At 48.2% G+C, this 21,891-nt stretch overlaps 2 protein-coding genes and 1 non-coding gene across 5 annotated transcripts in view; 2 read left to right on the forward strand and 1 right to left on the reverse strand.

The window, feature by feature from the left end:
• The window catches only part of PSMC1 (proteasome 26S subunit, ATPase 1), a 12,567-nt gene extending 819 nt beyond the window's left edge, over positions 1-11,748 (forward strand). The window contains exons 2-11 of one of the 2 annotated variants that reach the window (XM_023765119.1): positions 2,498-2,551; positions 3,149-3,245; positions 5,380-5,504; positions 6,294-6,479; positions 6,641-6,769; positions 7,548-7,644; positions 8,708-8,897; positions 9,554-9,705; positions 10,222-10,460; positions 11,428-11,748. In XM_023765119.1, coding sequence (XP_023620887.1) covers positions 2,498-2,551; positions 3,149-3,245; positions 5,380-5,504; positions 6,294-6,479; positions 6,641-6,769; positions 7,548-7,644; positions 8,708-8,897; positions 9,554-9,705; positions 10,222-10,460; positions 11,428-11,562 — 1,404 coding nt within the window. In that variant the 3' untranslated portion in view covers positions 11,563-11,748. The remainder of the gene's footprint in view (positions 1-2,497; positions 2,552-3,148; positions 3,246-5,379; positions 5,505-6,293; positions 6,480-6,640; positions 6,770-7,547; positions 7,645-8,707; positions 8,898-9,553; positions 9,706-10,221; positions 10,461-11,427) is intronic. The other variant, XM_006101675.3, reaches the window with a different exon arrangement.
• On the forward strand, positions 3,971-4,104 carry LOC111828477. Its single transcript, XR_002832363.1, has one exon. It is a non-coding gene; the product is annotated as a small nucleolar RNA SNORA55 (small nucleolar RNA).
• Positions 11,749-12,876: 1,128 nt separating the features above from the next.
• The window catches only part of NRDE2 (NRDE-2, necessary for RNA interference, domain containing), a 35,726-nt gene continuing 26,711 nt past the window's right edge, over positions 12,877-21,891 (reverse strand). For both annotated transcript variants that reach the window (XM_006101676.2, XM_023765118.1), the window contains 6 exons: positions 21,713-21,888; positions 19,540-19,926; positions 16,628-17,556; positions 15,593-15,731; positions 13,715-13,786; positions 12,877-13,263 (listed from right to left, as the gene is read on the reverse strand). In XM_006101676.2, coding sequence (XP_006101738.1) covers positions 13,138-13,263; positions 13,715-13,786; positions 15,593-15,731; positions 16,628-17,556; positions 19,540-19,926; positions 21,713-21,888 — 1,829 coding nt within the window. In that variant the 3' untranslated portion in view covers positions 12,877-13,137. The remainder of the gene's footprint in view (positions 13,264-13,714; positions 13,787-15,592; positions 15,732-16,627; positions 17,557-19,539; positions 19,927-21,712; positions 21,889-21,891) is intronic.

The following is a 21,891-nucleotide window of genomic DNA, read 5'->3' on the forward strand; positions in this document are numbered from 1 at the left end:
TTTTTCTTAGACCACCGGGGGTACAGGTGTTTAAGCCTGAATGTCCCTTCTCTACCTTTCGCGGGGCTTAACTTCTAGGGGGAGGCAGGGAACACAGAGAAAGAAATCCCCCAGTTTCTCCCCAGACCGGGTGGAGAGGGTTCCTGGGGCGGCCTGGCAGACGGCGGTTTCATAGGGCCCCTCGGGGGGTCGGCCCCCCCCGGGAGGCGAGGTGCGAGCGTGGAGCTCAATCCAGCGGGAGGGGAGCTGTGCCACGGGGAAACGCGTGTCCCGGAGCAAAGGGCCTGCGGCGGACCGTGCAGCCCGCGTCGCCGACAGCAGGCAGGCGGCCCCGAGCCGTGGGGGTCATCTGGGACTTGGGGTGCTGTTGAAGCCTGTGCCAGGCGCTTGCCCAGCATTTCCTCATATTCCTCACAAGTGAGGCAGTTCTCATCCTCACGGTACCAAGGAGGAGACGGACACCGGAAGTGGCTGTGCTGGAGGCAAACCCTGCCGGGCTTTTCTTGGGCCCCTTCTGCGATGGACTCGTTGTCCATGTGATGGAGACACACACAGACTGGCCTCCAGGGGACCTGAGTGTGGTTCCTTACAACATGCCTTACTTCTCTGGGCCTCGGTGGTTTTGTTTTGTGTGTAAATTCGAGGTAATGATGGTACCAAGCTCGAGGTGTCTGTAAGAATGAGGTGAGGCCCTGAGGCCGTTAGCGCCCGGCGTGGCATGTGGTGTGTCTGTTAACGGAGACTGAGACACAGAGAAGTGTGGGGTCTGTTTAGGAAAGCGTCCTCGAGGGGGCAGGACCGGCTGGATCACGAGGAAGTCGATGAACCTGGGAAGGTTGTCTGAACAGCAGAGGAACCTGCAGCGTTTGTGGAGGGCCCGGCATGCTAAGCCGAAGGGTTGGGTGTTACACCGCAAATGCTGGGGAGCAGCTGCAGGCCTTTAAGGAGAATTAAAGGATCGGCTGCTTGTTTTCGAAGGTGGTAGCTGGATAGGTGAGGGGGAAACTGGAGGCGGGAATCTCAGGGGAGAGGCTGAGTCCAAATAAGACACAACGGCCTGGACAGAAGCGGAGATAAGGAGTGGGCAAGAGAGTGAGCAGATGGAGTCCAGTGTCAGATCTGTGACCAGACCAGCAGTTAAAATGCTGACCCTGGCGTTTCTGACTCACTGATACTGTGTTGGTGAGTAGTTACTGCATCACGTGAATACTAAGTGGATCATTATAGATCATTATGCTACTTCATTGTCAGCAACAGCTAGGAGCTAGGATCCTCCGGGCTTTCCCGTGAAGGACCCCAAGGCTCTGGTAGGTGCCCTGACGTACCTGAGGTCACTGGCCTATTAGTGATGGAGTCGGAACTCAAGCCTGGATGCATCTAATGCCATGTTCTTAGGCTTGTTTAGTTCCTGTCTAGAAAGTGGGAATAGTGAGCCCGCCTTGAAGGACTGTGTGGAATTGACGAGATAGTGAAGGAAAAGGTCTGTACAGACGGCACACAGTAAGCACCCCACACACACGAGCTGCCCAGCCCCCAGCAGATTTCCTTATTATAAGTGATTGTAAAGACCCAGCACTTGGGCAGCCTGTTGCACTATAACTGTTTCCCAACGTTTCTCAGAGCCCTTGGTTACCGTCTTCGGAATAAAGCACAGCGTTTTAAAAAGGCTGCACATGGGATATATATTTGGCCCTAGCGCCTTTGGGTAACCGTGATACGGTAGTTTTGTTTGATGGTGAAGCTGGCAGTGTATTTAGAGGTTCCGATGAAGAAGTGATTTGAGGGGACCGAGAGGGGGCCCCCCAGTCAGGTTCACTATGACTTGTTTAAAATGCAGTCTTTTCTGAGACATTGCTCTGTGTATGCATTGTCCTGTAACTGAAGGGTCTTTTAAAATCAGAAATCCCGCTGAAGCTTATTATTAATACACTTAAGTTCTTGAAGCCTTAAGGTGCTTCAGCCTTTCAGGTTTGGGGGAAAAGGCAGCGCGAGTGCCCAGGCTTTAGGGATGGTAGGTGTGTACGCTGCTGTTGAAAGGAAGTCTCCTGGGTCTGGTGTTATCTTAGTGAGGAGTAAATTATTAATAAATCATTGTTGAAAGGGAAAATGATTTAGTTTTCATGGCCTAATTTCACAAAATATACTCTTGGTGGTAGTTTTATATTAAAGAATCTGTACCAAACTCTCTACCTTCCCAAGAAGGGTGTGTGTCTGGAATGTTGGCCTCGTTATGATACATTAATGATGTCTGTTTGTTGATGGAGTTGTCCTTGATTTATGCAGTGACAAGGTGTACCGTTGTGCTACTAACCGCTTTTCGGAAAAATAAATGGTGCCATGCCCGATGTGCTCATTGACTGCAAGTGCATCTCCAGTTCAGAGATGTTAAAATGAGGGGGAAGTGCTGCCAGTGTCTTAGAGCTTCAGGAAAAGGAGAAGGGTGTTCTTTTGAAGTGATCATATTCTGAATGTATACCTCTTCCCCCCTCACCCCCAGGGTCAGAGTCAGAGTGGTGGTCATGGTCCTGGAGGTGGCAAGAAGGATGACAAGGTAAATATGAAGCCAGATATGTTCGTGTTGTGAACAACTTGTGGGAAATGTCATGGATCTCAGTGCATAATTTGGGGATTCATGGATCTTAAAATGTAAGATAAATAATCTTATAGTTATTTAACCCAGCCTGGCCTACAGATACAGTGCCCTTTACATGTTTTCGAAAAGGTTATTGACCTGTCACATATGTGTTTATGAATTAATGACTTTTAAATGTGTAAAAGTAATTTACACATTAGAGGAGTGTTAAAATAAATTGCTTCTAATTTTAGTGTTTAATTTCCTGAGATGTGAAGAATTGTCTCAAGTTATATCAACTCAAACTTTTGGAATATAACTGAATTCTAACCTCTCTATTCCTTATTGAATAATCTATCATTGTATGTTATAAAAAGAAAGACCAATTACATTCACATATTAAAATTGCAGAAATATAAAACCTAGTGTGTTTTTTTAAAGAACAGTTTGTAATAGTATCCTAAAAGATAAGGAAAATCATGTCACCTGGAAATAGACAATGATCCTACAGAAATAAGTTTGTGTTTTCATATGATTTGTGTGATTCTTTTCCCCCTGCTGTTCTGAAAACTCTAGGACAAGAAGAAGAAATATGAACCTCCCGTGCCAACCAGAGTGGGGAAAAAGAAGAAGAAAACCAAGGGACCAGATGCTGCCAGCAAACTGCCACTGGGTAATGACATGGTTCTTCCCTGCTGTCTTTCCGCTTCCTAGGGGAATGGACTGTGTGTGTAGCTTAGACGGGAGATGGGCGCGGTTGGAGCTCCAGCCCCGGGACTGTATTCTGTCTGACTCCTGTGTGCGGCATGCCTCTAGGTTGGAATACAAGCTGTACTTTGGGTTTAACAGTTACATGACTATCTCACTTTAGGAATCTTGAACCAGTTCCTCTAATCTACTAAAAGTAGTTTTACAGTAGAAAACTCAGGCTGAGCTTGAGTAACTTAGAAACACATTTACTGTATGAAGCAAAGGAATGCCACTGTGTTAGAATTCACATCCTATGGTGCCTGAACATAAAGGTTTTCAATGGCTTCCTATACAACATAGAATAAAACTCAGACCAGGTGGCCCGGCCCACGTGTCCATCCTTAGCCCCATCACTCCCTTTGCTGGTGATTCTCGTAGCCTTGTGCTCTTTGACTCTTCTGCACGCCAGGGCCTTGCCCGCTGCTTCAAAATGTTCTTCCCCAGTCCTTCCTATGGCTGCCTGCCTCTCACCCCGTTAGGCCTGAGCTCAAATACCTCCCCTGCCCCTATCTAAACCAGTCCCTTCCTGCTTAGGTGAAATAATTTTTAAAATATTGCCTGGTTAAGAAATGAGTCAGACAGTAAAAAATGTGCCATCAGTCTACTGTAATGAATCAATATGGCATTGATAAAGAATAGATCATCAGAGCACCTGAATCTTTCCCATTCTTTGCTGCTTCGTGCTAGTGTGGGGACAGATGGTGCCACAGTAAAGCAGAGGAAATCCAGACGGGTTGTTTTTCGTTTGTCTTGCGGCCTGTCTCTACAGCTCTGCCACACTTTCTCCCCGGGCGAAGGTATTGTGAGGATTTTAGAGCTGGGGTGAGAATTTCCATCCTGGTCTGAGAAAGAAGGAAAGATGAGTGGGAAGTTTGTTTTTCCATGTTTTGCAATTTGTGTCATTTGCTTGATTTTTCTTTGATAATCAAATCAACTGAGTTAGCAGGGTAAGTATGTGAACCCTATTTTAAAGTCAAGGAATTTGCTCTAGCCAGTTTGGCGCAGTGGATAGAGCATCGGCCTGGGGACTGAAAGGTCCCGGGTTCGATTCCGGCCAAGGGCACATGCCCGGGCTGCGGGCTTGGTCCCCAGTGGGGGCAGTGCAGAAAGCAGCCAATCAATGACTCTCTCATCGTTGATGTTTCTATCTCTTCCTCCCTCTCCCTTCCTCTCTTAAATCAATAAAGAAATATATTTTTAAAAAAAAAGAATAGATCATCAGGTCATCAGAAGAGCATAGGAAGTCAGGTTACATGGATAATTAATATACGGCGAAGGTGACATTTTAGTTCTGTGGAAAGATGCTGGGTTATTTATTTGCTATTGAAAGAAAATAGACCCCTTGCTTTTTGCCAGATGGATTATAGATATACATATGAAAATAAGTAAATAAATGATAACTCCAGGAATAATTCATTAACCTTAGGGGAGGAGAGACCTTTTGAAGAAGTCAGGAAACCCAACACCACAAAAGAAAAGGTTTATCTATATAAATATTAAGAAGCGAAGCCAAGAGAAACAGTACAAAAGAGTGTGGGGAAAAAATGTTTAGTGCATGTTAATATCACTAGTATTTTACAGTCCTACAAAGGGAGATGAATTACATTAGTGTGCAACGGGGTGGACGGACTGCACATTATGTGTACCCATTAGCACTGTGGGGAATAATAAGCCAAAGCAAACTTACCTTCTGCATCTATGACTTTTTAATATACACACACAGTTCGGTTAGTGATTTCATTATATATTAGCTGATTGGTCACAGTCCTCATCCCATGTTTACAGGCTTGCCTATAACTGCAAAATCCCTGTCCCCTTTGCATTTAGGCACCTGCTTAATTAGGGTCACCAAACTTTTAACTTTCAGAGTCTGTCCAACTAAAGTGAACTTATTTTAAGCCTTTTTTCAATCTCTCTCAAGAATAAAGTGAGGGGGGAAGGCTGGGTGGAGGTGGGCAAACGGGGGGAATGAGGACATAGTGTCAATTTAAAAAAAGAGTAAACAATTGCTAACTTCAAGCTTCAAGTATAATAAAACTTTATTTTTTTAATTACAGTGACACCTCACACTCAGTGCCGGTTAAAATTATTGAAGTTAGAAAGAATTAAAGACTATCTTCTCATGGAGGAAGAATTCATTAGAAATCAGGAACAAATGAAGCCTTTAGAAGAAAAGCAAGAGGTAAATTGAGAAATTATTGTAGCTTTCATTTTTACAAATTAAATTCTATTTAAACCTTAAAACTGTCTGTGGATAAATGAAATTCAAGTAGTTGAATCTTTCAGGCTTTTATGATGATTCATTATTAGCTGCCTTTTAAAAGCACCAACTGTGCCCTGGCCTGTGTGGTTCAGTGGTTAGACTGTTGGCTCGCAATTAAGGGCCTGTACCTTAACTGTTGCAGGCTCAAGCTCCATTCCTGGCCCTGGTCAGGGCACATGCAGGAGGCATCCAGTCGATGTGTCTCTCTCATGTTCATGCTTCTCCACCCCTGCCCCCCCCAAATCAATGGGAAAAATATCCTCCAGTGAGGAGTAACAAAAAGTAATCTATATATATAAAAGCCTAAGCAACCGTCTGACTGTTCACATGGTAGGTATGATGCACAATGACCACCAGGGGGCAGACGCTCCGACCCGTAGAGGAGGGAGCCCAATTCCTCGTGGATCAGTCGTGGGTTAGGTTGCTGCTGGGGCACTGTCAGCCTCGAATCTACTTCACCTGCACCCCAGACCCAGAGGAGGGAGGAGGGTCCCTTGGCCTGGCCTACAGGGATCAGGCCAAAACCAGCTCTTCAACATCCCCTGAGGGGTCCTGGATTGCGAGAGGGCGCAGGCCAGACCGATGGGCCCGCCCCAGGCCCCTAGTAATAAATAAATGTGCCAACTGCTTTGTAAATCTAGTGAACTCTGAACTCATCTGCTTTTTTAGGCCTAATCTACTTTTCCTTCTTGACATACTCTTCCATAGGAGGAAAGATCAAAGGTAGATGACCTGAGGGGGACTCCGATGTCAGTGGGGACCTTGGAAGAGATCATTGATGACAATCACGCCATCGTGTCTACATCTGTGGGCTCAGAACACTACGTCAGCATTCTTTCCTTTGTGGACAAGGACCTGCTGGAACCAGGCTGCTCCGTCCTGCTCAACCACAAGGTGAGTTGAGTCTCAGAGAAAGCTTTCTCCTTTCTTGTAGATCTGCCCACCCGTCCCATGTAAGTACATCTTCCACAGTCAAATTCTGTGACCAGCGTTGCTTGGTTGTAATGAATGTGTGAGCCTCACATCCTGTGTTGAAGCATAATGTTCCCTGTTAGGTGCATGCTGTGATAGGGGTGCTGATGGATGACACAGACCCCTTGGTCACGGTGATGAAGGTGGAAAAGGCCCCGCAGGAGACCTATGCCGACATTGGGGGGTTGGACAACCAAATCCAGGAGATTAAGGTATGTCTAGGAACCAGTGCTGGGTCTTTAGACTTCTGGTCTCTCATTTAGGATATTTGGAGTTGTTTTGCATATTTTGTTTTCTTTATTGATCAGACCAATAACTGACTCAGAGCTTACCAGCTGTGGTGTTTTATATTTGTGAATACCGAGTTAGGTAATAGAAGTAACTAATTCTGTGATAGTTCTTGCTGCAGCTTAATACTTTTTGCATGCAATGTTTAATGATTCTCTGTGTGAGTATATAATGGTCCCATTGTGTTGACTTCAGCCAGTGAGGTGTGGGGTAGGGTGCGTGGCACACACTTACACAGTGGTGGGGTCTGGAACATATTCCCTGCCCTGGGCCTGGGGTTCGGGGAGGGATCACCCGGGATGGCTGTGGGCCAGTCCTTGGCAGGTTCTTTCATCTGAAGAGAAGTCCCTCAGAGCTCTCACAGATCTCACTGGTGGTAACAGCAATCAGAAAGCCTTGCCAGTTCCTGTCTGTGAATTTTTAAGTTTCATTTGCTGAGGAAGTTTTAGATGTTATTCAAGGCTGACTTCTACAAAGAAGGGAAGGGGAAATGGGGTGCCATTAGGAAGAGAGGGGGTGGGTGTCTTCTTCACTGTGTCCTTGCTACTAGTGACGTCAAGCACGTTGTCTCCAACAAGAGTAATTGAAATTTTAGCTTATTTTTTGTTGCAAGTGAGACATGCTTGTGATGCCAGTTCATGACTGTGGTGGTGATTTCAGTAAAAAAGCTTTTCACTTTTACGTAGTGTTTGTTTCCTGTAGGAATCTGTGGAACTTCCTCTCACTCACCCTGAGTATTACGAAGAGATGGGTATAAAGCCCCCTAAGGGGGTCATTCTCTATGGGCCACCGGGCACAGGTATGTGTGCTGTGGGTGTGACACTTCCAGGCACTCAGCTCAACTTGAGCAGCAGCGTTAGTTACACAGTCCTTAGTTTAAAACGGTGTTCTAAGCAATATTTTGCAATTTTGGAATAAGCAGCTTCTCTGGAAAAATACCTATTACATAAAAAAGTGTATTTATCTGTATAATAGATGCACGAAGAAACTGAACTTAGGACTTGAAATTGTAGACTGCACAGAGTCAGTGTGTTAAAAAAAAAAACAATATTAGGAACAGTTCCCCAAAACTCCTATACTCAAACACAGTAGAAGTATATGCTGTAAAATATAATGCCTTCAAATATTTGTAAAAGCAGTGTGAGTCTATTGGAACTAGTTTGTAAGAAGAGCTCAATAAAAGAGGGTGCTTCACCTTGGCTGTGCATTGGCATCACCTTGGGAACTTTAGAAACACTGGTTGTCTGGGCCCCTCCCTGAAGATTCCGATGTGTCGTCTGGAGTGTGATCATGCACCAGAGCCACAGCGGAGAGTCATGATTTAAAACCTACCCTGTGCTGTTCAGATTAGGTTCATTCTCCTGGCCCACTGGCACTGAATATTCATATTGGGTGAATAAATGCATGAAGGTTAAAAAAAAAAAATCCTATATAATAAACGCCTGATATGCTGTGTCCGACCGTTCGTTTGACCAGTCGCTATGATGCACACTGACCACCGGGGGCAGATGCTCTGACCTGTAGGTGAGCTTGCTGCTGGGGTCCCGCCGGCCAGCGACTGGCCGAGACTGGCGGTACACACCCTGGAGCCAGCCTCCCGTGGTCCCTTCCCCGGCCCCCATCGTGCACCGGGCCTCTAGTATATATGTAATTGACCTGTGTGAATTGTGCAGTCCAGGACTTAGCATTTCATTGCTATGTAAATTACAAAGGAGGAAGGTTATTTGATTGACTTAAAATCATGTACCCAAGAGGGTGGCACGCCTTTTCATCATAGGAATCTGTCCATTTTTAATATCCACTTAAGATGGTAATGACAGAGTCTGAGGATTTTTTCCCTTTGTCTTTCTAATCTAAAATAGGTAAAACCTTACTGGCTAAAGCAGTAGCAAACCAAACCTCAGCCACTTTCTTGAGAGTGGTTGGCTCTGAACTTATTCAGAAGTACCTGGGCGACGGGCCCAAGCTCGTTCGGGAATTGTTTCGAGTTGCTGAAGAACATGCACCATCCATTGTGTTTATTGATGAAATTGATGCCATTGGGACAAAAAGGTAGACTTTCTTTTACCTGTTTTGTATCCTTTAGAGCAGTAGTTCTCAACCTTCTGGCCCTTTAAATACAGTTCCTCATGTTGTGACCCAACCATAAAATTATTTTCGTTGCTACTTTATAACTGTAACGTTGCTACTGTTATGAATCGTAATGTAAATATCATATGCAGGATGGTCTTAGGCGACCCCTGTGAAAGGGTCATTCGACTGCCAAAGGGGTCGCGATCCACAGGTTGAGAACTGCTTTAGAGGGAAAAACCTTGTAGCTCTTCTCGGAGTGGTCATTGAGCACTCCCTGTGGCCTCTGTTTGCCACAGTTCCTACTCTGGTTTTCCCTGATGCTGTAGGCTCTGCTCTTCCACCTACTGGGTGGTTGTGAACCTGAAGATTGGTCGGTCAGTAACCACACCCTGAGCATCTGCTCTGAGCCAGGCTCCGTCTAGACTCTGGGGACACAGCCATGAAAACAAGCCTCTGGCCTCAGGGAGCACTCAGCAGGTTGGGGGACACCAAACCGGGAGAGAAAACTTTGGCAATGAAAACTGCTACAAAGAAAATAATGAGCTGTGTAACCTGGCTGTTGGGTTGGGTTTTTTGCTGTAATTTCCCGTTAGCAGATCAGTTGGGTCTTCATTCCTTCTCCTTTTTTTCCAAAGATATGACTCAAATTCCGGTGGTGAGAGAGAAATTCAGCGAACAATGTTGGAACTGTTGAACCAGTTGGATGGATTTGATTCAAGGGGAGACGTGAAAGTCATTATGGCCACAAACCGAATAGAAACTCTGGACCCAGCACTGATCAGACCAGGTCACATTTGCTTTTGCCTCATCATGGAGAATAGCTGTCTGTGTATTTGTGCTTCTTACATGTAGTTCGGGGAGCTTATGAGATTATAAAATGATACATGTAAAGGCAACATTGCACTGAAATTTAGAGTAACCTTGAGGTTATAGACAAAAGCATGATATAGTCTGTGCAGTGTGGCTTTTTGAATTCCAATGTTATGTGATCTTTTCTTTCCCGGGTACTCCCTTTTAAGCCTCAAGGACTTTTTTCCTGAAGAAATGAAGAAGTAATTCATATAATAGTTTAGGCTCAGTTTTTGCATTCATTTAGCAGTGAAAGCAGTGGTAGCTAATTTCTTTACTCTCTTCATAATTTTTTTAACCGGACTGATCTGTCCTTTTGCACTAAATGTGCCATTCAGGAACCATTCCTTTCATTTGTTTCTGGAGGTAGCAGAGAACATAAGTGAATTCAAACATAGAAACTTACAAACTAGGAAGGTGAGTGTTCACCTTTTAAGATTTGGACCCCTTCCAGAGGACACTGAAACTGCACATGAGGAGACAGGCGCAGCACAGCCGGGGCTGCACAGAGCTGCGACTGAAGCCTCTGTACTTACAGGCCGCATCGACAGGAAGATCGAGTTCCCCCTGCCCGATGAAAAGACCAAGAAGCGCATCTTTCAGATCCACACAAGCAGAATGACGCTGGCTGATGACGTGACACTGGACGACTTGATCATGGCTAAGGACGACCTCTCTGGTGCTGACATCAAGGTGAGAACTGCGCTGGCTGGACTCTTGTTTGATCACATCCCTTTATGAGTTAGGATGGTTCTTCCCAGGTGACCAGGATTTAGAACAAGGCCTGGCAGCACTGAATATGCTGCATCCTGCTCTTTATGGGAAGATCCGGTTTGTTAGATTAGGTAGGGTGGGATGCAGACATGGCCTTTCATGCTGCTGCCTGTGCTGTATATCCTTGGATCTCTAAGACTACATTAGTGTCTTGGTTGGGAAGTAAAATCTCTCTTCTTAAAACAGAAATTTGATTTTGCACCAACTTTTTTACTTTGAAATATTTTAAGCCTTCATAACAGTTGCAACTAGTAAACACCCATACATACCATTACTTCGATTTACCAAATGTTGCCATTTTACCCGTTTGCTTTATCTTTCTATGCACACGTTTTTTCTGCTGAACCTTAACCAAATAGGAACTTCAATGCTAGGATTGTTTATATCATTTCATTGTTTATATCCTGTTTTGTAACAGGTGATTATTAAAAAAGTAAATATATTAAAGTGAATATTATGTATTCATTCTACTAAATGTTCTCTTATGCCTGTTGGTAAATGAAATGGTCACACACTGTTACCTCTAAATTTCCGTGTATAAATCATCTATTACTGAGAAATATTTCTCCCTTTAAAGTGGGGCTGTGAGAACTCACTGACCTGCCAGGCCACACAGCTGGTTAGCACCTGAGCCAGCACAGACCCGGAGCCTGCCTTCCTGGCCAGTCCTCTTCCTTAGTTACTCCAGTCTAAGCCGCCTCGTGTCCTTTGAGAAAACAATTACAACGCTTAACGCATTTTAAAAATCTAATCTTTTCCCAAATAAATCTAGAATAATTTGTGTTTAAAACAAGTGTCTTCCACCTTATTTCCAAATAGCTCTCTGAATTGTTAGAATAAAAATAAAAAGTATTTCACTTTCTGAACATACCGTTCTTTCTTACAGGCAATCTGTACAGAAGCTGGTCTCATGGCCTTGAGAGAACGTAGAATGAAAGTCACAAATGAAGACTTCAAAAAATCGAAAGAAAATGTTCTGTATAAAAAACAAGAAGGCACCCCTGAGGGGCTCTATCTCTAGGGAACCTCAGTTGCCTTCAAGGAAGTGGTCAGGGGTGCCGACCCTGGGGAGGGAGGAGGTGGGGAGTTGCCCAGAGGACCCCGTTGCAGTTGCTCTTCATTATGTGCCCTGTGTACCTCTCTGAGCACCGCCTGCAGGAGCCCGACGTGCAGCGCTCCATTCCCAATAAAGCGAGTTCTTTCTCAAGCCGGTCCTCCTGTGTCTGGAGCATCCACACCCGCTGCTCGGCAGGTGGATTGGGTGTCAGGGAAGCTTCTGTTCTGGGCGATCAGAGTGCAGCCTTCAATACCTGCTGCCCTCACATCACGCCCCAGAGCGGGTGGTGGCTGCGCAGCCAGTGGGGAAGACGTGACCCCATAGCCACGTGCCAGCCATCGCTGACGCTCCAGCAACAAAGGCTGCGTTCCTGTGGCTGTGGGTTTCCGGCACTTGGGCAGCATTGGTGCTGATAAGAGAAATCTGGGAAGGTCAGGGATGAAGCTCATACCAGCCCTGCCTGCCTCGTCCCTGGGTTCAGAAACCATCCTTCTCAAGAGCATCTAAAAGTGTCAGCTTCTCCCCTTTTCTCCATGTAAACCCTGCACTTCTCTTCCTTGCAACTGTTTAGTCTTAAAGCCAGTAAGTGGGGCAGCAAGTATCTGGCTGGCCAACATCCTCGTGGGCTCTGAGACACTGCCCTCCCCTTTTCCCAACCTAATGTCCACGTCTGTAGCCAGAGTTCTATTCCACACACTGGCTTTCCTGGATAAGTTGCCAAAGAAATGTTTCTTCTTCGATTCTAGAGACCGTGACTTTAAAAAGCCAAAGCAACTGGACAGCCCTCACAAAACCCCTCCACCTCAGCAGCCCTGGTGCACAGCTCAGGATGCGGACCTCCGCACGCCTCACGGGCAGGGGTGGGTCTGGTGGAAGGAGCTGGGGACAGTGCTGCCCCCTCAGCAGGGCTCCTTGTCTCCTCGGGCTGTGCTTTCCCCACTGCACACGAGTCCCCGGGGGTCCTGTCTGAGCAGATGCTGACTCGGCAGAGCTGGTGCGAGCCTGGGCCTACATCTCTAACAGGCTGGTCCACGGCGGAGGCATCACCAGGAAGCTGAGGGAATAACACTTTTCTAAACACACCTGATACAGGCCAAGTTTTAATGACTCTGCTCTACTAACCAGCCCTGGGGGAGGAGGTCCAGGTGTTGAGTAACCAGACCTTTCTAATCACGACTGCGAAACCCAAGACTTGGCAAGGACCATGGGTGCCAACTGAGCGGGTCATTCACCCGTGCACTGGCGAGGCAGAGGAGGAAACACGCCAACCACAGTAGGTTTGGTTACCACTGCCCTGTTCTTGTCTATGTACATGTAAACACAAGATGCGCATCTATAATATGTAAAACGAGGGCTTCTGTGTCACTGGCACATCCAAAAAAATGTGCAAGAGACGAGACTGATGAACTAGATATAAATTATCTAGAAAACTTTAAAAACGGGTCTGCTGGCACGCATGCTCGCACACCTGATCCCACCTCGTGCTCCCCCGGCTCCCAGGGCAGGGACATGCCCTGAGGCGTGGCCCATCCCCGGTCTCTAGTCCTCCAGCAACAGCTCCAGCTCCTCCAGGGGCAGGCGCACTCGGAGCTCCTTCTCGGTCATCAGGTCCAGGATCTCCTGCATCTCATCGGGGAAGTACTCCACGGCGTCCATGTACAGCGCCTAGGAAGGAGAGCCACCGCCTGGTCACCAGCTACTCCGTCCCAGCAGGCCTGCCCTTCGCCCCTCCACAGCCCGCAGCCCCTCGCTGTCCTGACTCCGGCAGCACCTCAGAGGACACTGACCTCGGGGCAGTGAAAGGGAGTCAACTCCAGGTGGGTCCAGTTGGCACACAGGTTTCTCAGTGTCTGACCGGACTCTGCAGGGCAGACGGGCCATAGACCCCAACGCCTGCAGCCTCTGGGCAAACGCCGGGAAACCCACAGCAACACCCTGAACCCCGCTCCATGCAGAGACTGGAAGCGTGCCCACTGGCTCAGGCTGCACAGGGCAGTTCCCCGAGGGGCCTGGATGGGCCCCGTCTCCCTGACAGGGACAGGCAGGCGGACACGGGGGACTGACGGGGCAGGAAGGTCCTCAGATGTCAGGAGATACCATGCCCTTTAGAACTTACCTTTGCCCAAGGACAACTCTGAAGCGCTTTGTAGAACACGCCCTTGCTTCTGTCCTTATTTCCTAACGAAACCTGGGGTGGAAGAAGGGGGACACAAAAATGAATTGAAGCAGGTAGACAGGCTACAGACACCACCCCTGCACTGACCCACGCCGGTCCTCAGCTGCAGCCAGCCGTGGGGTCTACGTACCAGGGGACGCTAGCGATCGGGGCCTCTGCTGTGTGGGGTCCATTCCTCCACCAACAGGCCTGGAGTGCTGACCGACCATTCACACTTCTGTCTGGCCTGCATCTCCTCCCTGTGGGCCCGCAGCCTTTTATTCCTAACAGTGCCTGGGACCCGAGGCCCTGTGTGTGGTGAGGCTGATGGCTTTACACAGAGAAGACCTCTGCTTTAACACATGCCGTTTTCTGAAAACTCTCTCAGAGAAAAGAGCCAGGACTGCTGAATGGCTAACACTGAACGGAAACTTCAGGCAGGCATTTCAGTCCGAGAAGGTGCAGACATTCAGCAGGTCTCTCCAAGCATAACATCCTTAGTCTCGACTCAGACACGCCCTCTCTCTCCACGCCCAGTGGGAGCCGGAGCTGCAGGCGGCACCCCCCGGGGGCCCCCCACGTCCCTCATGGAGCTTAAGTGTTTCTGGACTTTGCACCCACCCACCCACCTCCTCCAGACTCATTCCCAGAACCTTCTAGGGGACGCCAGGTCTCTGCCAAGTGGCTGGTGCTTGGCGTCCAGCATGGATCCATGAGGCTTGCTGACCAACCTCCCGGAAACCCTGGCAATGGCATCTAGAGACTCCGATCTGTGCCTCGGGAGCTCTGCCCCCCAAGGCCCGCTCACTTCCTCTTCCATGTTTTCAGGTTAACGCCCACCATCACCAAGACTGTACCTTTGGGCTGTACCCAGCATCTGTGATAAAAGGTTCAAGCCTCCCCATGTCCCCCCACAGAGCCCCTGGCTGAACACTCCTGCTTCCCCCCTGGCATGAGCATCGGCTGTTCTGGGGCTAGACCTCTGCATCGCACGCCAGGGCCAGTGTGAGCGGTCCCTCCTTCACTCAACCAAGAACTCCAATGTCCTCTCCAAAAATACTGACTAAACTTGAGATGTTTTCCCCTCGTTTTTGGAAGAAGGTTTACTACAGCAAGTTCTCACCCACCGTGTCTGTGAGACTCAGAGGTCCTGCACCGCAAGCCAGGTGCTTCTATGAGCCGGCTGGCCTCCAGGGGACCCGCTCTCTGCGATTGTCAACCGGCCACAGACACTTCCGCTGGACTGTACAGAGGGTCTCGGCCAGGGGAAAGCCTGTGAGACCACTGGTTTTCTCTGTTCGGAATTCCCTATTCTACAACGGCCTTGGATGTAACTGCTCCCTCTCACTACAGCGCCCACCTTCTAAATTTCCTCATCTTAAACCCTGACCCTTGTACAGTTCCTACGTCAGGGCTGAAATCTAACCAGTGGGTGACGCCCATGCACCCTGTGACCCCGCGGGGCTGTGATGGTGAAAGTGTGTCTCCTCGGGCACCTGGGAACGTCTCGGGGCACTAACCGGGACCAGGCACGGGACTGAAGTCACAGCTGCCAAAGGGGCAGAGCTGCAGGTATGGTCTCCACGTAAAAGTCTCCGAGGCCGCCAACAACAGTCCCTAAATACTGACGAAGCCTCACACCAAAACGCCCAGCAACTACTCCTCCCTGTCCTCCCACCAAATACCTCGAGTAAAACTGCTACATGCAACTCCCGGGAGCCCTGACATTATCCCCGTCCAAGGGCGAGGGACAAGGAAGCGCCTCCAGCTTTCCCGCGCGGGGCCCCTGGACACCTGCACTTCCTGCGTAAAAAACAAAAACTCCAAGTACTTTCTTACCAAAAAACTCAAGTACATCCTCCACAGTAAGGGGCACTGGCTGCCGTGCTCACTCCGGATCGCGTTTTCAAACAGGGCTCTGATCCGGTGCGTCAAGCCGGTCTCAGGAATTGTGGCGTAGACCTCCCTGCCATCTACCCTGCAAGACAAAGGCTCATGAAACCCCGCACAAGTTCTCTCACTGACATCACAAGAGGCACAGAGGCAGAGATGCATGTGTTCGTGACAACGAAGGTCAGCAGCAGCTCACAGCCTGTCCGAGGCAGGGCTGTCCCTCAGCGCTGGGGGTGCTGGGGGTGCGGAGTACAGATGGGATGCGCTCCTCCAAAGCCAGAGGAAGGCAGCGCCCAGGGTTCCGTGGTTTCTCCACCACGAGTCTGACTAGAAGTCACACACCACGTCCTTGCTTCTCGGGAACCTGTCAGAGAGGCGAAGTGGCCTGTCCAAGGTCACACAGCTGGTGAATGGAAGAGCTGGGGTTTGCACCCAGAGTCCAACTCCAGGCCTGGCTCTTACCCACATGCTTTCCCCACAGCGTCTCAGACACTGGAGGCCTGACCATCCCCACCCACCACCATCAGCAAGGTTCAGGGTCCCAGAAGGAATGGCCAGGAAGCCGGCCACAGAAGCCTCACCTGCGGGATGCTGCTCTTTGCAGTCTCTTCTATAAACCCTAAACCAGTGATGGCGAACCTTTTGAGCTCGGCATGTCAGCATTTTGAAAAACCCTAACTTAACTCTGGTGCCATGTCACATATAGAAATTTTTTGATATTTGCAACCATAGTAAAACAAAGACTTATTGATATTTATTTTATATATTTAAATGCCATTTAACAAAGAAAAATCAACCAAAAAAATGAGTTCGTGTGTCACCTCTGACACGCGTGTCATAGGTTCGCCATCACTGCCCTAAACCCACCCCAGTATGCCAAGCACTGGCCGTGTTCATTTCTGTGCCCTGAGGCTCAGAGGGCAGGGGACACGCACACGATCCATAAAGGTGTGGACACATGAACAAGATGAACGTGATTACCTCTGCACGGTCTCCACCAGTCTTTTCCTCATTTTCTCAGCTTCAATGGCAAACAGCCAAGGCTCCAAGGGTTCCGAAGACCTGGTGATGGCACCGAAGAATCTCCTGGTCTTGCTGGCGCTGTGGGACTTGCTCTGAAGCTGAACGTAGGACCTCCAAAGAACCTGGTTGCCCGGATACAACTTTAAAGCCTCTGAGAGCGCCTGCCGCAGAGGAGCCAGAGGGTACACGCTGACTTTCATGTGGAACCTGAGCAGGCTCGTGTGCATCAGTGTGACAGCCTCGAGGACACTGCTCACACTTGGGGGGCAGGCACTGGCCTCCAGGCCTGGGCCCTCTGGGGAAAGAGAGCCCTTCAGTTTTGCAAATACCTGCTCGTATATCTGCACAGCGGCATCGATCCCTATGGTCAAATACTGGAAGAGCATAAAGCATTTAACCACACTAACTAGGCGGTTAAGGGAGGCAGTGGCAGCGGGATCGGAGACGCGGCCCTCACACAAACAGTCCTGCAGTGCGTGTTCGTAAGCCTTCCGAGCTTTCAAAATGTGAATGGCCAGGACTTGCCCAGTGTAGGGCCCATAGGGACTGCTCTCAGCCAGCCTGGTTAATATGTGAACAGCTCGGGCCGCGGTGGCCACTCTGGTGTCTGGCGCCAGCTCCAGCTCCAGCTCAGCATAGAGCAGACTGAGCTCACAGACCTCAGGGTCCTTCAGCTCCCCGCTCCCTGCCGTGCTGAGCGCTGTATCGAAAACTTTTCTGGCGTCCTCTGTGTTGCCAAGCAACCATTCCAGATGTGCATACTGCTTCCAGAGGCAAAAATTGTTGCAGTTTTCTGGCTCCTTAAGGAGATTCTTGGCTAGTTTTTTGCAGTTCTTTCCTCGTGATTTTAACCTCTTCTTGTTTTTAGTGTGCAGACACCAAATGACCTAGAGGTAAAAAGGAAAGAATAACTCCACGTGCTCTATGATGTTAAACAAGCCCGGGGTATTGCCAGCCTGAGAAAGCCACAGGAGGCGTCTACACTTTCTTCCTTCACCACATGTTTGGTGAACACTTAGGCTCTCTAAGCTGGGAAACAAATCAGGATTTTTTCCCCTCTATTGATTTTTAGAGGGAGTGGAAGGGAAAGAGGGTGGGGGGAGAAAGAGAGAGAGAGAGGCATAGATGTGAGACATCAATTGGTTGCCTACCACACACGCCCCGACTGGGGCCGGGATCGAACCTGCAAACCAGGTACATGCTATTGACTGGAAATCAAACCCATGACCTTTTGGAGCGTGGCCTGATGCTCTAACCACTGAGCACACTAGCCAAGGCACAAATCAGGATTTTTTACTAATGCCACAGGAACCCCAATATGAAACATCCTGGTTTCCATCTGAAACCGCTATAAACAAGGCTCACATACCCTAAATGTTCCTCTCCAAAGAGGCAGCCTCCCAATTTTATACTTTAATTGGTGCACAGATTTGTGCACATTGAAAGGAAATTAATTAGAAGAAATACTTTAATATTGCTATTCGCCCTTTCTCTACAATAGAAGTGTCAACCAAATTCAAGACTGACAATGACAGATCGAAACACACACGTGTGATTGGCGCCAGCAAGAACTTTATATGTATCGCACATGCATGCGTCAACTTAACCTTTTATATATATAGATAAACTTGCTTAATTAGACCAGCTTTCTGATGTAGCTAAACTTTTTCCAGCCCAGTGAAGCACCCCAACTTTTCTTTCAGGTAATTGTCAGCAACACAGCAGTAAATATCAACACAAAACATTATTATTGTAGATCATGCAGGAAGAACAAAGGGTAAAATATTTAACTGCAGCAGTGTTTGACTACATTCTGTGCAGTGAGAAAAACAAGTCATTTTCAAGGTCCACCATTTCTTTCTTCTTTTCAGTCAGGTCAAGTTTCTAAGCTTTCTAAATCTCCGTTTTCTGGCTAATGAAAAGAAAATAAGATTCCACCGAGTCTCCTATCTACCTACTCTAGGACTTCTGTGAGGATCAAATGAGATGAGACACAGGACAACGCTTCACAAACATTTGGTTAAAGTGCAAAATGTTTGCACCTGGCTATAAAACAAGTCATGTTCCTGGGCTAAAGAAACTCCAAGGAGGCTAGTCACGAGGGAGAAGAAGCTGGGTGTTGCTATGTGACGTCATTACCTGGCGCCCACAGAGACCATTTCTGGGCTGGGCTGTGGGCCGCATTTTGCGCCATGGGGTCTTGGCAGCGTTGGCTGCGATTTGGTGGGGTGTCGCTCCGGGGTGGTGGCGGGGCCTGTGTCCCATTTGGGGGAGGCCGAGTGTTGCTTTGTGGGCTCCAGGTCCATGGTGCCGTTTATTTTTAAATGGCCAGTGTGCATCATGGCAGCTCCTGCGTTGTCTGTCCTCTGGTGGTCAGTGCGTGTCATAGCAACCGGCCGGGAGGACACTTAGCCTTTTATATATAGAGATAATACAACCTAGTGTGTACAATCTGTAGTTAAAATGTCACTGGGGGTTAAGATTCTATACTAACTTTGGCCAGCAGAGGGCAGAAGAGTATTCTAGACAAATTTCTAGCAGATACATAGATAAGAGAGCAGAGTAAGTAGCTTATTTTATCTATTTTAATAAGCCCCTAAATCCTCTAACCCTGCTTAAGCTTAAGCTTGGTTCTTAACACTAAGAGCTCACATAATCACAGGCATCTGGTGACACAAGAATCAATACAAATAGCCCAGTCACTCCTGCGTTCCTCTTCGCTGCGGCCCCTCTGAAAGGGCAGCCACACACCAGGTGCCGTTAGGGTCCCCGAAGGAGGTGCTGTGGCCCCAGACCCTGAAGAACACCAAGAGCCTTTATAAATAGACACAAAAGGAAGTCCCCACGCAGGGTGGAGGGGCCAGAGTTACCTTTGCGATCTCGTACCGTAGCCAGGAGGAGCAGAGCTGGGACCTCTCCCTGCCGGAAAACAAAGGCATCACCAGGTGGAAGATGTTGCGGATGAACTCCTCGCCCTCTCGGCTGTGACCCCTGGTCCAGCGCCGGCAGCCCAACTGGTCCGTGCGACCAACACAGCTGATGCCAGAAAATGAAAGGTTGAGAACAGTCAATGGCTGTTCGTCATAAAGTCCGTTATCAAAGATGCTGTTCTCATCCATGGCCAGGTAGAGGCAGGAGGCTGGAGGGCTGAAGCCAGCAGGCACACCCAAGAACTGCAGAAAGGCCACAATCAGCTGGAACTGAAGAGCTTGGCTGGAAAGTCGGATTAGAGATTGTCCAATATCATCAAACAGCACCTGCAATAAAGACAAAGGGACCTGTTCAGGAGCTCGGTTTGTTTGTTTATTTATTTATTGTAATAAACAGAAAAACCATCACAATTCTCCCACTATTCTCTTCACATGATTGTATAATGATTCAACATCATACAATTTTAAACAGGTAGGAGCTAGATTTTCTGCAAGATGCAAAAAAGCTGGAGGCCTCTCAAGACAACCCAGAGTGCTGCAGGAGAAGTTAGCAATGCTGGTAGGGCTCCCACACTCCTGAGATTCTCAGAAGGAGGGAGGCCCATGAGCAGGCTGGAGCCAAAAATTTTCAAAATATCCTGTTGGATTCATAGAAAATCTAGAATGATTCACTTCTGAAAGGACACATAATTGCTTTGTAGTCACAAGTGTAAATTTTTTTTAAGATAGAAGAATAACTTTATTGTTCTGTGTTTTTCTGGTACAAAATTGCTTCAGGAAATGAAAAATATGCTAAAAATAGATAAACAGCAGGAAGGTAAGGGAAGAAGGAAACTACAGGAGCAAGGACTGTGTTGAGAGCAGTTTTAAGAGCCTAATACCAACAGTGAGTGTTCGTGGCTGACTTCAGGTAAAACTTTAAAATGTAAGGCCACGGAGACTACCCTTTGTTCCAAGGTCCTGCACATCTGAGTGGTCTTTGTGGCTCTGAGCAAAGGACTACCTGGAGTCAACTAATCAAAACCATCAGTCAATCAGAAATCTCCAGGCTTGGAGTTGAGAAAGCTAAGTGACAAGAAACTGCCGGCAGCAGTGGTGTGCTCCAGAAATGAGCTTCCAGGAAACTGCCCAGATTTTGAGCCTTGAGAACTGACGCTGGAAGGGTAATGCAAAACCCTCAACCACCACAGAAAGACCCCAGTCCTCCCTGAACCTTCCAGCTACAGCCAGGAGAGGGAGCTCACGTGCACACTCGCCTCATGGCAGCCCCCTCACAGAGCACTGAGGGTTCAGCAGTGAAGAAAACAGGCAAACAGCTCCACCCTCGAGGCATGTAACAGGTAGGGAGGGTCACAGACAACAAACCATTCCAAAACTGACAAGCCTCCCTACTCTGAGTCCATACTACCATGTTATATAACATATACTTATTATATTTTATTCCAAGCAATATAACATGTATCTTGTGAAACTGGGTCAATTCCAGGTATCAAAAGAGAATCTTTTCCTTTATTTTAAAGGAAAGCTCCCAGAGCTGCGGCCACGAGGCAGAGCAGCATGTACCGAGTCTCACGGCAACGGCGGTAACAGAGCCAACGTGAGTTAAACGCCTGGCACACAGCAGGCTGACTGCTGGTTCCCTCTCCAGTAAGACTAGCTGTACGCCGACTGTCCCCTAACGGCCTTACATCCAGTCCCCCTTGTCTTCTGGAGTCAAACCTATCGGCCATGTTTCTGAAGATACAAGGAGGGCGGGGAAAGTGGACACAGTTAAAGAATCCAGGACAGGGATTCTGTGTTTTTAAACCCTGAGCCCTCCAACTTCCATGTGAAAAAGTAACTGAACAACCTGGAAGACCACCGCTCCTATTCAGGGGCAGGAACTACCTGGTCAAGTGCCGCTCAGCTCCCACATCACTAGCAGCCAATGAAATTCTACCCTGGTTTTCAGTGAGAGGGAAGTTTCCAGACAAGAACAAGAGCCAGGCTAGCATCTCCTAAGCCAGGCAAGTGCTCTGAGAGCCCAACACCTTCTTTGGGCACCAAACCCAATGGGAATGGGGAGAAGGCAAAGACCCCATGGCTGGCGTCCCTCCTGGGGTGGGGTACTTGCCTGTCTCTCTGGATCCTCACAGTCTTCCTCGGTTTGCTTCTTGGTCTTATCAGGGCGCCACGGCCGCCAGTGCCTCTGGTCTCGGGACCGCTCAGCAGCAAGCCAGATCTGCCACCTGGGCAGGGTCTTATCTCTGATGTCCTGGTCATCCTCTTCTGGTTCATCATCATCATCATCTA

This window comes from Myotis lucifugus, unplaced genomic scaffold (genome assembly GCF_000147115.1).
Source record: "Myotis lucifugus unplaced genomic scaffold, Myoluc2.0 scaffold_377, whole genome shotgun sequence".
Taxonomy (NCBI): domain Eukaryota; kingdom Metazoa; phylum Chordata; class Mammalia; order Chiroptera; family Vespertilionidae; genus Myotis; species Myotis lucifugus.